The 13,561-nt window shown below is 38.7% G+C and overlaps 1 protein-coding gene across 1 annotated transcript in view; it reads left to right on the plus strand.

The window, feature by feature from the left end:
• pus7 (pseudouridine synthase 7) overlaps positions 1–2,007 on the plus strand; it is a 53,816-nt gene extending 51,809 nt beyond the window's left edge. The window contains exons 15-16 of the mRNA XM_056235393.1: positions 1,413–1,566; positions 1,657–2,007. Of these exons, the coding sequence (XP_056091368.1) occupies positions 1,413–1,549 (137 nt within the window). The 3' untranslated portion in view covers positions 1,550–1,566; positions 1,657–2,007. The remainder of the gene's footprint in view (positions 1–1,412; positions 1,567–1,656) is intronic.
• The last annotated feature ends 11,554 nt before the right edge of the window (positions 2,008–13,561 follow it).

Consider the following 13,561-nt stretch of genomic DNA (forward strand, 5'->3'; position numbering starts at 1 on the left):
AACTACAGCAGACGCTCTTATTAGCGCTACCGGTGGCCATTCACTGAACTACAGCAGACGCTCTTATTAGCGCTACCGGTGGCCATTCAGTGAATTACAGCAGCAGAAGCTCTTGTTATTAGCGCCACCGGTGGCCATTCAGTGAACTACAGCAGACGCTCTTATTAGCGCCACCGGTGGCCATTCAGTGAATTACAGCAGCAGAAGCTCTTGTTATTAGCGCCACCGGTGGCCATTCAGTGAACTACAGTAGCAGAAGCTCTTGTTATTAGCGCCACCGGTGGCCATTCAGTGAACTACAGCAGCAGACGCTCTTGTTATTAGCGCTACCGGTGGCCATTCAGTGAACTACAGCAGCAGAAGCTCCTGTTATTAGCGCCACCGGTGGCCATTCAGTGAACTACAGCAGCAGACGCTCTTGTTATTAGCGCCACCGGTGGCCATTCAGTGAACTACAGCAGCAGAAGCTCTTGTTATTAGCGCCACCGGTGGCCATTCAGTGAACTACAGCAGCAGACGCTCTTGTTATTAGCGCCACCGGTGGCCATTCAGTGAACTACAGCAGCAGAAGCTCTTGTTATTAGCGCCACCGGTGGCCATTCAGTGAACTACAGCAGCAGAAGCTCTTGTTATTAGCGCCACCGGTGGCCATTCAGTGAACTACAGCAGCAGAAGCTCTTGTTATTAGCGCCACCGGTGGCCATTCAGTGAACTACAGCAGCAGACACTCTTGTTATTAGCGCCACCGGTGGCCATTCAGTGAACTACAGTAGCAGAAGCTCTTGTTATTAGCGCCACCGGTGGCCATTTAGTGAACTACAGCAGCAGACGCTCTTGTTATTAGCGCCACCGGTGGCTGTTCAGTGAGCAGAAATATATTAATCACTGCAATAATGATCCTGATTCAACTCTTAAAGTATTTGCTTATTTAAATCCAAACAACACCTTTTTTTTTTTTTACCCAGGAAGTAGATTGAGTCGAGTCTCCTTTATTTATATAGTGTTTTTTTACAATACAGAGTGTTTCAAAGCAGCTTTACAGAGATAACTGGAAAATAATGCAACAAACTTTTGTTTCTAGAAGAAAATAGCGTCACAGTCCAGCTTAAGTAAGTTCAGTGATGGTTCATTTCTGTTGTAAAGATGTTATTAATTTAGTTCATTTATTTATATATATATATATATATATATAGCCACTCTTGAGAAAACCGTGATGTCATCATCCAGCTCAGTTTAGTTCTCATATAATGCTGTCAATGCAGGCAGATCAATACTATTGTTGATTATGCAACTAAATACAAATATTATAATCTAAAGATAACAGCTTTTGTCAGATTTAGCTGCCTGCTATAATATAACTCTGACCGTCTCATTTCATTATTGTGTGTGTGTGTGTGTGTGTGCCTCTACAGAAGGGAAATATCGGGCGCTGAAGATGGAGTTTTCTCTGCCGTCCTCCACTTACGCCACGATGGCCGTCAGAGAAGTGCTGAAGATGGACACCAGCATCAAGAATCAGACTCGGCTCAACACCAGCTGGCTGAACTGACCGTCACACACACACAGCTGGCTGAACTGACCGTCACACACACACAGCTGGCTGAACTGACCGTCACACACACACAGCTGGCTGAACTGACCGTCACACACACACACAGCTGGCTGAACTGACAGTCACACACACTTTCACCAGCTTTAGTCCTTCAGTTTATTGGTGATGAACACTTCGCCACGTTGTGTGTGTAATTTTGACAGTGAAGAAGCAACACAGTTTTTCAGTTTCTCAGTTTTAGTGTTGTTTTTTTTTAAAGCTGTGCAGGACTGTGAAGACATTCATTACATGTATTTTCAGAACTTCAGCATAAACTAAACATTGAGCAGTAAATTAACATATTCCAGTTGTTGTGAGATTCATTTGATGATTTATTATTGTAAAATGTTCTATTTCTGCTGAAAACTGATTTTTTCAGTGTAAATATTTGAATCTGAATAAATGAATCTGCCTGATGTCTTCATGTTTCCGTGTTTAACTTCATGTGTCAGGCATTCGTTCAGAGCAAACGTTCACAGAGCCGAAGCAATGCGTTCCTCTGGACAGAGTCTTGTGTCTTCCTTCTCAGAGCGACTGGGCCTTTATGCATTCTTTGCTCACAAAAATTATTTTTTTTTGGACTTGGCGTCTATGAAAGGCATTAAAGACTGAAGACTATGGAAGAATTAATTGGACTTTAATATTTGTAACCCAGGGTTAGGGTTAGGGTCAGGTTAGGTTAGGTGCTAATACTGCGGAGATCTGTAAATAAACATAAAAAGATATTTGTACAGATTTATTTGTGTGTATTTGCAAATCGTGAGATATTTGTGTATATGTTTATTTACAGATCTCCGCAGTACACATTGGACAAAATTCCACAAATGTGTAAAAAGGAACTTACAAATGTAACGTGACCCACAAATTCACAGGAAGTAATCTGCAAATGTGTAAAAACAGTTTTGTGTGTTACACATCACCCTGTATTTTTGTGGATATGATTTTACGTATCACAAATGTAAATATACACATTTGCAGATAGTGAAATATTTGCGCATCATTGTACACATTTGTAGATTGTCTTCTGTGGGTTACAAATATTAAAGTCCAATTAATTCTTCCATATTTGTTCAGCCAAATGGCAGCTATCACTGTTTCTGTTGGTCTGCTGTGAACTTGTACACACTATTGTTATAGGCTACACTAAAACTACATCACACTCAGTGTCACAAACCAAACACACTGCCATGCTCACATACACATCAAATGGTTAAACACTCATCACAAGGCCTATTCAAAGACAATGGCACCATCTAGTGGATGAAAACGGCAATAGACGTTACAACAGAAACTTCAAAAACTCAATTAATTGTGGGGTTTACTTAAATATACATTGAGTGTGTTTTTACATTTATTCGTTAATAGACTTTAGTTCTAACTTAAACTAAAAACTAACTAAAATATAACTGGTAACATTTGTAATTTAATTGAATAGCCTATAGGCCATAAAAAATTATGCTATATTTTTGTATTATAGATAACAGGGACAACTTGAAGTTCTAGCCTCCCATCTTTCATTTAACTGGCACGATGTTTATTTTGGGTCTATTCTGTAGATTAAAATTGTGCTTTTATCATTTACTTTGTGTACCCAACTGTATTTTAAAATATAAAAAATACACCAACAACAAGCTACATGTTTTATTTATATCAATGTTTTCCTCATATTTGATGCTGCCAAAAATGTTTTGTTTTTCAATGGTTAACCATTTTAAAAACACAGCTTGAGAGGCAGTTTAATTGAGTGCTGCAAATTCAAACATGAGAACCAATCAAAAGCACCAGAACAGCAACAAACTTTACTAAACAACTGTGGCTGGAAATGGCAAAGGAAGACAACGTGCATATGAAATACACATAATGCAACAAAATGAATATTATTCAATATATAGCCAAGCTTATTAAAGAAAATATTCATATGGCATCTTAAACATTTTCATAAGAAATTGTGATTTAATTACATATTTTACCAGTAGGCCTAACTGTAACAGACAACACTTTTGTAATTAAATTATTTGACTAAATTGCATGTATGTAGTTAGCCTAATCCCCAACACTTGCCTGTATGTTTGTCTACAGTTGAACATTAAATGGTGTTCTTCTAGGTATAGAATCATGGGAGCTTTATATTATGAGCATTAAGTGAGTCGGAAATTACGTTTGTATCATTGTATAATAGTATGCTGGTTTCTCTAAGTGTAGCATCCCGATGGAAAATGAAGAACTTCACTGAGGGTCTTAAGATTTTTAATTTGCTGTCTTGTACTTCAAGAACAATGTAATTGCTGAAAAAGTGCAGACATAAAGCAACATATATCTTATAACTCCTTTAGGATTACATTGATTAGTAATGCATTTGCATGATCAAAATAATCCAAATCACTATGCAGAAATATACTTTGAATTTATTGAAAGGATCGCCCCTTGAGATGTAACATCTCATTTTCAAGGGGGTCCTAAAAACATGAGCAATTTACAACACAGACAACATAAAACAAAACATCATTACAAAACAAAACTACAAAGACAAAAGAAAAAGAAAAAGCTCAACCTGCTTCCCACACTCTTGTGGGCTTCCCACACCCGAAACATAGTTTCAGTAGTTTCAGTACAAAATCTCACCATCATACATCATCAACATAGAGCCACGTAGTAACAGCAAAAAGATCCTCAAATGAATCTCAACAGAGAGAAAGCAAAATAAAATAAAATCAGAAACATAAACAAGTTATTTTAAGATAAGAGAAAAGACATAACCTAAAACGACTGAGAGAGGTAATAGATCTCAGAGAAACAGGAAGATTATTCCAGTCAAAAGGGGCTTTATACAGAAATGACCTACGTCCAACTACACTAACAGTTTTTGGAACAAAGAAAAAAGGATGTTGCGAATGTCTAAGAGAGTAGGGAGATCTATATGGAATCAGAAGTTCATTCAAATAAGAAGGACAAGCAAAATAAACACATTTAAAGATAAACAAAAACCAATAACATTGTCTTCTGGATTTAGGATGCAACCAATTAAGCAATTCATACATATGGCAATGATGAGTACGATATGGACACCTTAACACGAATCTGCACAAAGAATTATAAACAATAAGAGGCTTAAGATAAATATCATAGGTATTTTGGTAAACAGTATCAGCATAGTCAATAAGAGGAAATATTAGCTGAGCAACAATTCTTTTCCTGTCTTGAAATGTAAAGCAATTAATTGAACAATAAAGTAAGCGCAGGCAGTGATAAATTCTTTTAATAATATAATCTACACTCACCGGCCACTTTATTAGGTACACCTGTCCAACTGCTCGTTAACACTTAATTTCTAAGCAGCCAATCACATGGTGGCAACTCAGTGCATTTAGGCATGTAGACATGGTCAAGACAATCTCCTGCAGTTCAAACCGAGCATCAGTATGGGGAAGAAAGTTGATTTGAGTGACTTTGAACGTGGCATGATTGTTGGTGCCAGAAGGGCTGGTCTGAGTATTTCAGAAACTGCTAATCTACTGGGATTTTCACGCACAACCATCTCTAGGGTTTACAGAGAATGGTCCGAAAAAGAAAAAACATCCAGTGAGCGGCAGTTCTGTGGGGGGAAATGCCTTGTTGATGCCAGAGGTCAGAGGAGAATGGCCAGACTGGTTCGAGCTGATAGAAGGGCAACAGTGACTGAAATAACCACTCGTTACAACCGAGGTATGCAGCAAAGCATTTGTGAAGCCACAACACGCACAACCTTGAGGCGGATGGGCTACAACAGCAGAAGACTCCACCGGGTACCACTCATCTCCACTACAAATAGGAAAAAGAGGCTACAATTTGCAAGAGCTCACCAAAATTGAACAGTTGAAGACTGGAAAAATGTTGCCTGGTCTGATGAGTCTCGATTTCTGTTGAGACATTCAGATGGTAGAGTCAGAATTTGGCGTAAACAGAATGAGAACATGGAACCATCATGCCTTGTTACCACTGTGCAGGCTGGTGGTGGTGGTGTAATGGTGTGGGGGATGTTTTCCTGGCACACTTTAGGCCCCTTAGTGCCAATTGGGCATCGTTTAAATGCCACGGCCTACCTGAGCATTGTTTCTGACCATGTCCATCCCTTTATGGCCACCATGTACCCATCCTCTGATGGCTACTTCCACCATGTCACAAAGCTCTAATCATTTCAAATTGGTTTCTTGAACATGACAATGAGTTCACTGTACTAAAATGGCCTCCACAGTCACCAGATCTCAACCCAATAGAGCATCTTTGGGATGTGGTGGAACGGGAGATTCGCATCATGGATGTGCAGCCGACAAATCTGCGGCAACTGTGTGATGCCATCATGTCAATATGGACCAAACTCCCTGAGGAATGCTTCCAGCACCTTGTTGAATCTATGCCACGAAGAATTGAGGCAGTTCTGAAGGCAAAAGGGGGTCCAACCCGTTACTAGCATGGGGTACCTAATAAAGTGGCCGGTGAGTGTATATGGAGCTTGAAAGAGAGTTCTGAGTCGATCCAAAGGCCGAGATATTTAAATACATTGACATTCTCAAGAGATAAGCCATCATCACCAGCAATATTCAAATCAAAAGTGTTCGAATGACAACGACGCGACCCAAACATCATACAGCAAGATTTCCTCTTATTTAATGTAAGCATATTGTTATGACACCATTCTTGAACCAAATTAAAGTCAAGTTGTAAAGAGTTCTGAATTTGTGACAGATCGGAGTTAGAGGTATAAATTACCGTGTCATCAGCATAAAGATGCACCGAACAGTTTAAACAAATCTGAGGTAAATCATTAATAAAAATAGAAAAAAGTAATGGTCCAAGAGAGGAACCTTGTGGAACACCTTTTTCAACAATTACATAATCTGACTGAGAACCTTGAAAAAAACACATTGGCGTCTGTTATGAAGATAAGCATTAAACCAAAGAAGAGCATCTCTAGTTAAACAACTTATCAAGAAGAAGATAATGATTAACCATATCAAAGGCCTTGGAAAAATCTATGAATATGGCTCCTGTTGCTTGGCCTTTATCAATGGACTGTAACGGAGATAAAATGTGAAATGTATTAATAAATGATGATAGTTGATTAAATATTAATTTCTCAAAAAATTTTGCAATAGCACAAATAATAGAAATTGGCCGATAATTATTGACATCAGATGAGTCTCCACCTTTGAACAGTGGAGTAACTTTTGCACATTTCCATATAGACGGAATAGAACAAGTAGTCAATGACAAATTAAATACATCTGCTAGAGGATACATTAGTACATGCGCGGCGGATTTAACAAATTTAGCTTCTAAATCATCAGGACCAGCACTACTATTTGTTTTTAGATCACAGATAACATAGTAGACATCGACAGGCGTAATCTTCTTAAAAGAAAATGATCTATTAACAGTAATTGAGTTTAATGGTGCAGCAGTATAGGAGTCACACCACTGAGAATCACATATAGAGGAAAAATGTTGATTAAAAGCTTGAGAAATAAGTAAAGGATCAGAAATAATTTCATTATTAAATTTAATATTTTTAATCAAGCTTTTTTTAGTTTTATTTAACAGATTACTCAGCTGATTCCAAAACTGTTTAGGGTTATGAAAGTTTTGAGAAAGGCGATCTTTGTAATAATTAGCTTTTGCATTCCTTGTTTCCAATTTAGATAAGTTCCTCAAATGTCTATATTTTTCCCAATCGATAGGATCTCTAGATAACTGATAATTAGCCCATGCTTTATCTCTTTGCTTAAAGAGTTTAACAAGATTAGAACTAATCCAAGGTAAGTCTGCCTTTAACTCTAACAGTTTTCAAAGGGGCGTGTTTATTTATTATATTCGTAACTTCAGAATGAAAAAAATGTGTTGCATCCTCAACAAAAGGAATTAACTGAAACCTATTCCAGTTTATGTCAATTAGATCTTGAATAAAATTGTCAATATTCATATTTTTACACTGTCTCAACGTTATGCATTTAGGTGGAGAACTTGGAATTTTAATTTTCCAGACACAGTAAATAATCGAATGATCACTTAAACAGTCTGATAATACACCAGATTTAATTATCCTTTCAGGGTTAGTAACAAGTATCCAGTCCAGCAGAGATGAAGAGCGTTGATCAACTCTGGTAGGCACATTAATTAACTGACAGAGGTTTATACTGCCAAATAAGTTTTTATCATTAACAGAGGAACGATCCAACCAATTCTTGTTAAAGTCACCCAAAATAATCAGTTCATTGTGCTTTTCAAGGGAGTTAATCGTTGACAGAATACACATCGTAGAGTCAGACGGAGCAGAGGGTGGCCTATAAATATTACCAATAGTTAAATTTTTATTTGCATGAAAAGTAACTTTAACAAAAAGACACTCAAAATGAACAGGACCTATGCTAGGAATAACACATTCTGAATCTAGGAAGGCAGAAACATAAGTTGCCACCCCACCACCTCTGGAGGTTCTGTCAGATCTGTACAAAACATATTCCTCAATTTTAATCACATTGTCAGCGATGTTGTTATGTAGCCAAGTTTCTGATATAGTGATGATATTAGGTTTATGAAGAAAAACCCAGGCTCTAAGAAGATCTATTTTTGGAACAAGACTCCTAATGTTAATGTGAATAACCTTTAAACCTTTAACAGATTCAATCGTACCAATAAAGACAATTCCACCAACCAAATAATGAACTAAAGAAGAAAGGAAAGGGTGGAGAAAAAAAATGCAGCAAATTGAGCAAACACACAAACACTACACATATACACACACACACACACACATAGACCACACATAAACGAAAAAAAAAGAAATTTCATTAAAGATCGAAAAAAAATAAGACAAATATGCCCCAGATTCAGAATGCAGCGATAATATTATAATATTATAAAAATAATAATAAGGACTAGACGGATGTAGAATCAAAAGATAAATAATAATAATGAACAAAATAAATAAAAAAGATACATAGTGCATTTGTAACAAATATTTAGACCATATGAATGGTCTAATTTGAAGAGAAAATGAATCAACAAACACATTTTCACAACATAGCCTACAAACGAAAACAAAAAAGTTAGTTACAGAGCGTGGAGTCCATAATCATGGGGATACAGAAAGATCTCGAAAGAAAGTCTCTGCCTCCTCTGAACTACGAAATAGTTTCGGTTTTCCATGCACCATCACCCTCAACGTACCCCTGTTAATACAGCCAAGAGTATTTCATATCCACAGCACGGAGATTCTCTTTCACAGCATCAAACTGTCGACGCTTCTTGATCAGACTAGCTCTAAAATCCGGATAAATGAAAACTAGAGTACCTTTGTAGAGTAGTTCTTTCTTCTCCCTGGCCAAACATAGGATCTTTACCTTGTCCTGGAAATGCAGAAACTTGACCAAAATAGGTCTGGGCGCAGACCTAGATCCAGAACTAAATGTAGGAGAGCGATGGGCCATCTCAATAGCCGGAGCAGCAAAAGATTGATCTCTGCCGAGAAGAAGCGGAATCAGCTGATTCACAAAGACGATCACATCACTACCTTCACTCTTTTCGGGCACATTGATGAACCGAAGATTACATGACCGACTTCTGTTCTCAGCGTCGTCAACTTTGTCCTTCAAGTAGGCGTTCTCTTTTTCAAGTGTTTGCACACGTTTCGACAGGTCTTCAACGTTATCTTCGTTAGAGCTCACCCTGTGTTCAAGCTTCGAGATTTGATCACACAATGAAGATAAAGATCCGTGAATGCTGGTAAGGCTATTTTGTATGATCTCCGTTTTTGAATCAAGGTGGGCAGTCATTTCAACTTTAGTTAGCTGTATTGCGTCCCAAATTGTTTGTAGTGAGATCTCGGCTTGATCCATTGCTGGAGAGAGTCGCGATGGAAGAAAAGATAATATAACAGAAAACTTAGAGACTTAAGCGCTCAAAATAAATATACAATAGTTAAAGGTAACAGTTATAACCTAGTCCAAATATCAGAGCAGTCGAATCACACAGCAGATGCTCACGCTAACGCGGCCATTCTTTTTTGGATATATGCATGTAAAATACTTTGTTGCCAATAAAATAACCAAAGGCAAATGCCTATAACAAATAGCTTACAGTTAATAACAGAAATTGAATAAGCATGAAACAGCTCTAATACTTTATTGATTAATTTTATACGTAACTGTAGACCTAAAGCCTGGAACACACCAAGCCGACGCCGACGAACTAGCACCGATGAAAGCCGACTGTGTTGTTGCCTCTCGTCGGGGTAAAAAGCTGCACTTGAACACACCGAGAGAACTACAGCCGACTGTCAGCTAAATGCGCGATCTGCGCCTGCGTGTAAATGAGACAACTGTCTATTTCTGCAGATATATTCTCTATATTCGTCATTCAAAAAGGGGAAACCGACGCTGTCGGCTGCAGATACACAAACCATAAACAACCCTGCTGAAAAAAACAATAGAAACCATTACAGAATTCCTAATGGTTTCCACTACAAAACCATTACAAACCCATTACAAACCACCAGCCGTTAACCATTAAAACCATTACCAAGTGGAGTCCATTACGTAGTGTGTTTTGGGCCATATTCCATTAGGATTTATTGGTTTTAAGGGTTTCCATTACAAATTTGTATTGGGTCTGTATTTTAATGGTTTCCATTACAGTTTTGTATTGGTTCTGATGGTTTCATTACAAATTTGTATTGGTCTTGAATTGCACATATTTAATGGTTTCCATTACAGTTTTGTATTGGTTCTGATGGTTTCAATACAAATTTATATTGGTCTTGATTTGCACATATTTAATGGTTTCCATTACAGTTTTGTATTGGTTCTGATGGTTTCAATACAAATTTATATTGATCTTGATTTGCACATATTTAATGGTTTCCATTACGGTTTTGTATTGGTTAAGATTTGTAGGTTTAATGCTTTTAGCTGTTAATAATTAGGACATTAATTATAGATTTTAATAAATTAATTTGAATTATAACTACTATTAAACACAATTGATATAAACTTCACACCAACTTTTCAATAGCTTACAGCTCAGGTTTTGTTTTGCAAAGAATGAAGAATTTGCACCTGAAATAAAAATGATAGTATTAAGACCTGCTTTTTTACTCAACCCAGCTGGAAATAAACATCTGACACAAAACATTAATATTACATTATTTTATTAATTATTTGATTCAGTTATTCTTTTACATTGTGTGGCTTCACTTGGGCTGACTGATTAGACCTGCAAAAAGAAGGAGAATTCATTAGGACAATGTACCTCTTAAACCACATTACCAGTACATAAGATTATCCATACATTATATATTTAAATATATTCATCCAACATGTTTGGGCATACTTTGATACCCATTTTTCTGTGGGTATCATGACTCCATGTCCTAGATCCAAAAAAAAAAAACATTAATATGTAGAATAAGACATTGGTGTAAAATTGGCCTTCTGAGGGTAATCTGTGCGGTTTTGTCGTAAAAATATACATATTTAAAACTTTATAAATGGAAATATCTGACTTCCGGCAACGATCGACGCGCATTCACGGGTGAAGGAAGTCGGCGTACGAGGTAGGACGTCGCATAGGAACCGTCGTGACCTAGAAAGAACGCGCCTGCGCAGCCAGAGTGCAGAGCAAAACAAAACTACACTCAGGATTTCCGTGAAGAGTTCCATCACCCATGAACGCGCGTCGATCGTTGCCGGAAGTCAGATATTTTCATTAATAAAGTTTTAAATATGTATATTTTTACGACAAAACCGCACAGATTACCCTCAGAAGGCCTTCGTTTATCCCCCTGGAGCCGGATGGATTACTTTTGTGAAGGATGTATGCACATTTTGGGACTTGAAGGAGGTGGACCCCATTGCTTCACATTATATCCACTGAAGGGTCTAAGACATTTTCTAAAATAACTGAAAATGTGTTCGTCTGAAACAAGATTGACATATGCATCTCGAACGGCTTGAGGGTGAGTAATGCATGGGTTAAATATCATTTTTGGCCGAACTATCCCTTTAACTAAACAAAGTTGGTTTAAGGGTTACTCTTTAAAGCTGCAGCCTGCAGTTTTTCCTATTTGTCGCCATCTCGGTTCGAAATCTGCAATTGCAGTTATTCACGGAATTATCAACTGTTTTATCAGTGTGTTGTGTTAGTTTGACAGAATCCTGGTCTATGAGGACACTGTTTTACTGGGACACTGGTAACTAGATACATTTGGACGGCACTCTGAGTTCAAGTGTGTGTATGTATTAGAGTGATACGAGACATTGCGCCTGTGCTAGATGTACAGTAAGTGATTGTGACTCACTGACTTACACACACAATCCTAATTCATAATTCAGTGACTGATAACTGTGGCAAATAATCTGTTTCTGAGGAACACTGAAATCTGCTATTCTTTAAGGAATAACTCAATTATTACATTAACTTCTTAGATACCTTTAGAGTTGCTGTATCTTGTTCAGGTTTCATCTGATTATTCTCAGTTATCATCTGAAAAAAAAAGAGCAGCAAATAAAAATATATATAAAAAAGACAAATAAATACTAATTTTAGTCAAATTGAAAGCCAATTTCAACAGAGGTTACTATTTTTTACCAACTTCAATGATTATATTTAATCTAACAAGCAAAAATAGTTTTCGATATTGGTATTAGCCACAATGAGCTGTAAATTATGGGTTATCAGTATCGATCCTCCTAATATTCCATATGTGTGTCCCCGTAAAACGGTGTCCTCATAGACCAGGATTCAGTCAAACTAACACAACACACTGAGATTCTCTAGTCAAGTTAAACATCAGGAACATGTTCTTATGATGTCCCCATAAAACTGTGTCCTCATAAAACGCGTGTAAGACACACACAACCTGACATAATAAACATGTGTGGAAATTGCAGTAAATTGCAAGAGACAACTTCTCACTTTGAGCACACGAATGCGTGTGTCATTTATTTATAGACAGAAAAGTAATAATAACAAATGGCGCTGACATGCGTCCCATGTGAGCACACGTTCAGAGTATTTAAAGGGACCGCGATCCCTGAACAGTCGTGAAGAACAGAGTGCTGATTTTACAACCAACAGTGTATAGAACTACACTTAACAAAGGTGAATTATGTATCTTACATGCACCACACACGTCCCCCCAGAATTCACCGTATTAGAAAAAGAACCAAACAGTCAACGGGGAGGTGGACGTATCAGCCGGCCACTACGGCTGCGCTGTGCCGGAGGTCGAGGAGACCCCACTGTAACCTGTGTCCCGTTATGACACGGGTGTGGGGCATGGAGTGTGGGAGGTAGGGGAGGGGGCAGAGCAGGAGGCCGTCCGCGCCGTGGGGGCTGAGCTAGGTCAATAGGCCTAGCTATGTCCAAGTGAGCTGGTTTAAGGCGGTCAATGGAGAATCGCTCTGGTTTGCCGCCCCTGTCCACCACAAAATGTTTGTCCCCTGTCTCCAGAACCCGGAATGGGCCCACGTAGGGTGGGCGTAGCGGTCCCCTGTGGGCATCGTGGCGAATGAAAACATAGTCAGCCGTCTGAAGACCAGTGGGAATGTGCGACTGAGGGAGGCCGTGACAGGAAGTTGGGACAGGTGTGAAAAGCCTTGCATTGTCCAATAAAGTAGACCGCTGGAGAGTAGCAGACCAGGGAACTGTGGTGTTAGGTACGAAATCCCCTGGCACCCGCAGCGGCTGTCCATAAACAAGCTCAGCGGATGAGGACTGAAGGTCCTCCTTTGGCGCAGTCCTGATGCCCAGCATCACCCACGGGAGCTTGTCGACCCAGTTGCTGTCTTTGAGGCTGGCACGCAGGGCAGCCTTCATTGCCCTATGAAAACGTTCACAGAGTCCGTTAGCCTGCGGATGATATGCGGTCGTGCGGTGGAGTTTTACTCCGAGGCTCTGTGCGACAGCGCCCCACAGCTCAGACGTGAACTGCGCGCC

The sequence above is a fragment of the Rhinichthys klamathensis genome, unplaced genomic scaffold, assembly GCF_029890125.1.
Source record: "Rhinichthys klamathensis goyatoka isolate OS25496 unplaced genomic scaffold, OSU_Roscu_1.1 h1tg000421l_1, whole genome shotgun sequence".
Classification (NCBI taxonomy): Eukaryota; Metazoa; Chordata; class Actinopteri; order Cypriniformes; family Leuciscidae; genus Rhinichthys; species Rhinichthys klamathensis.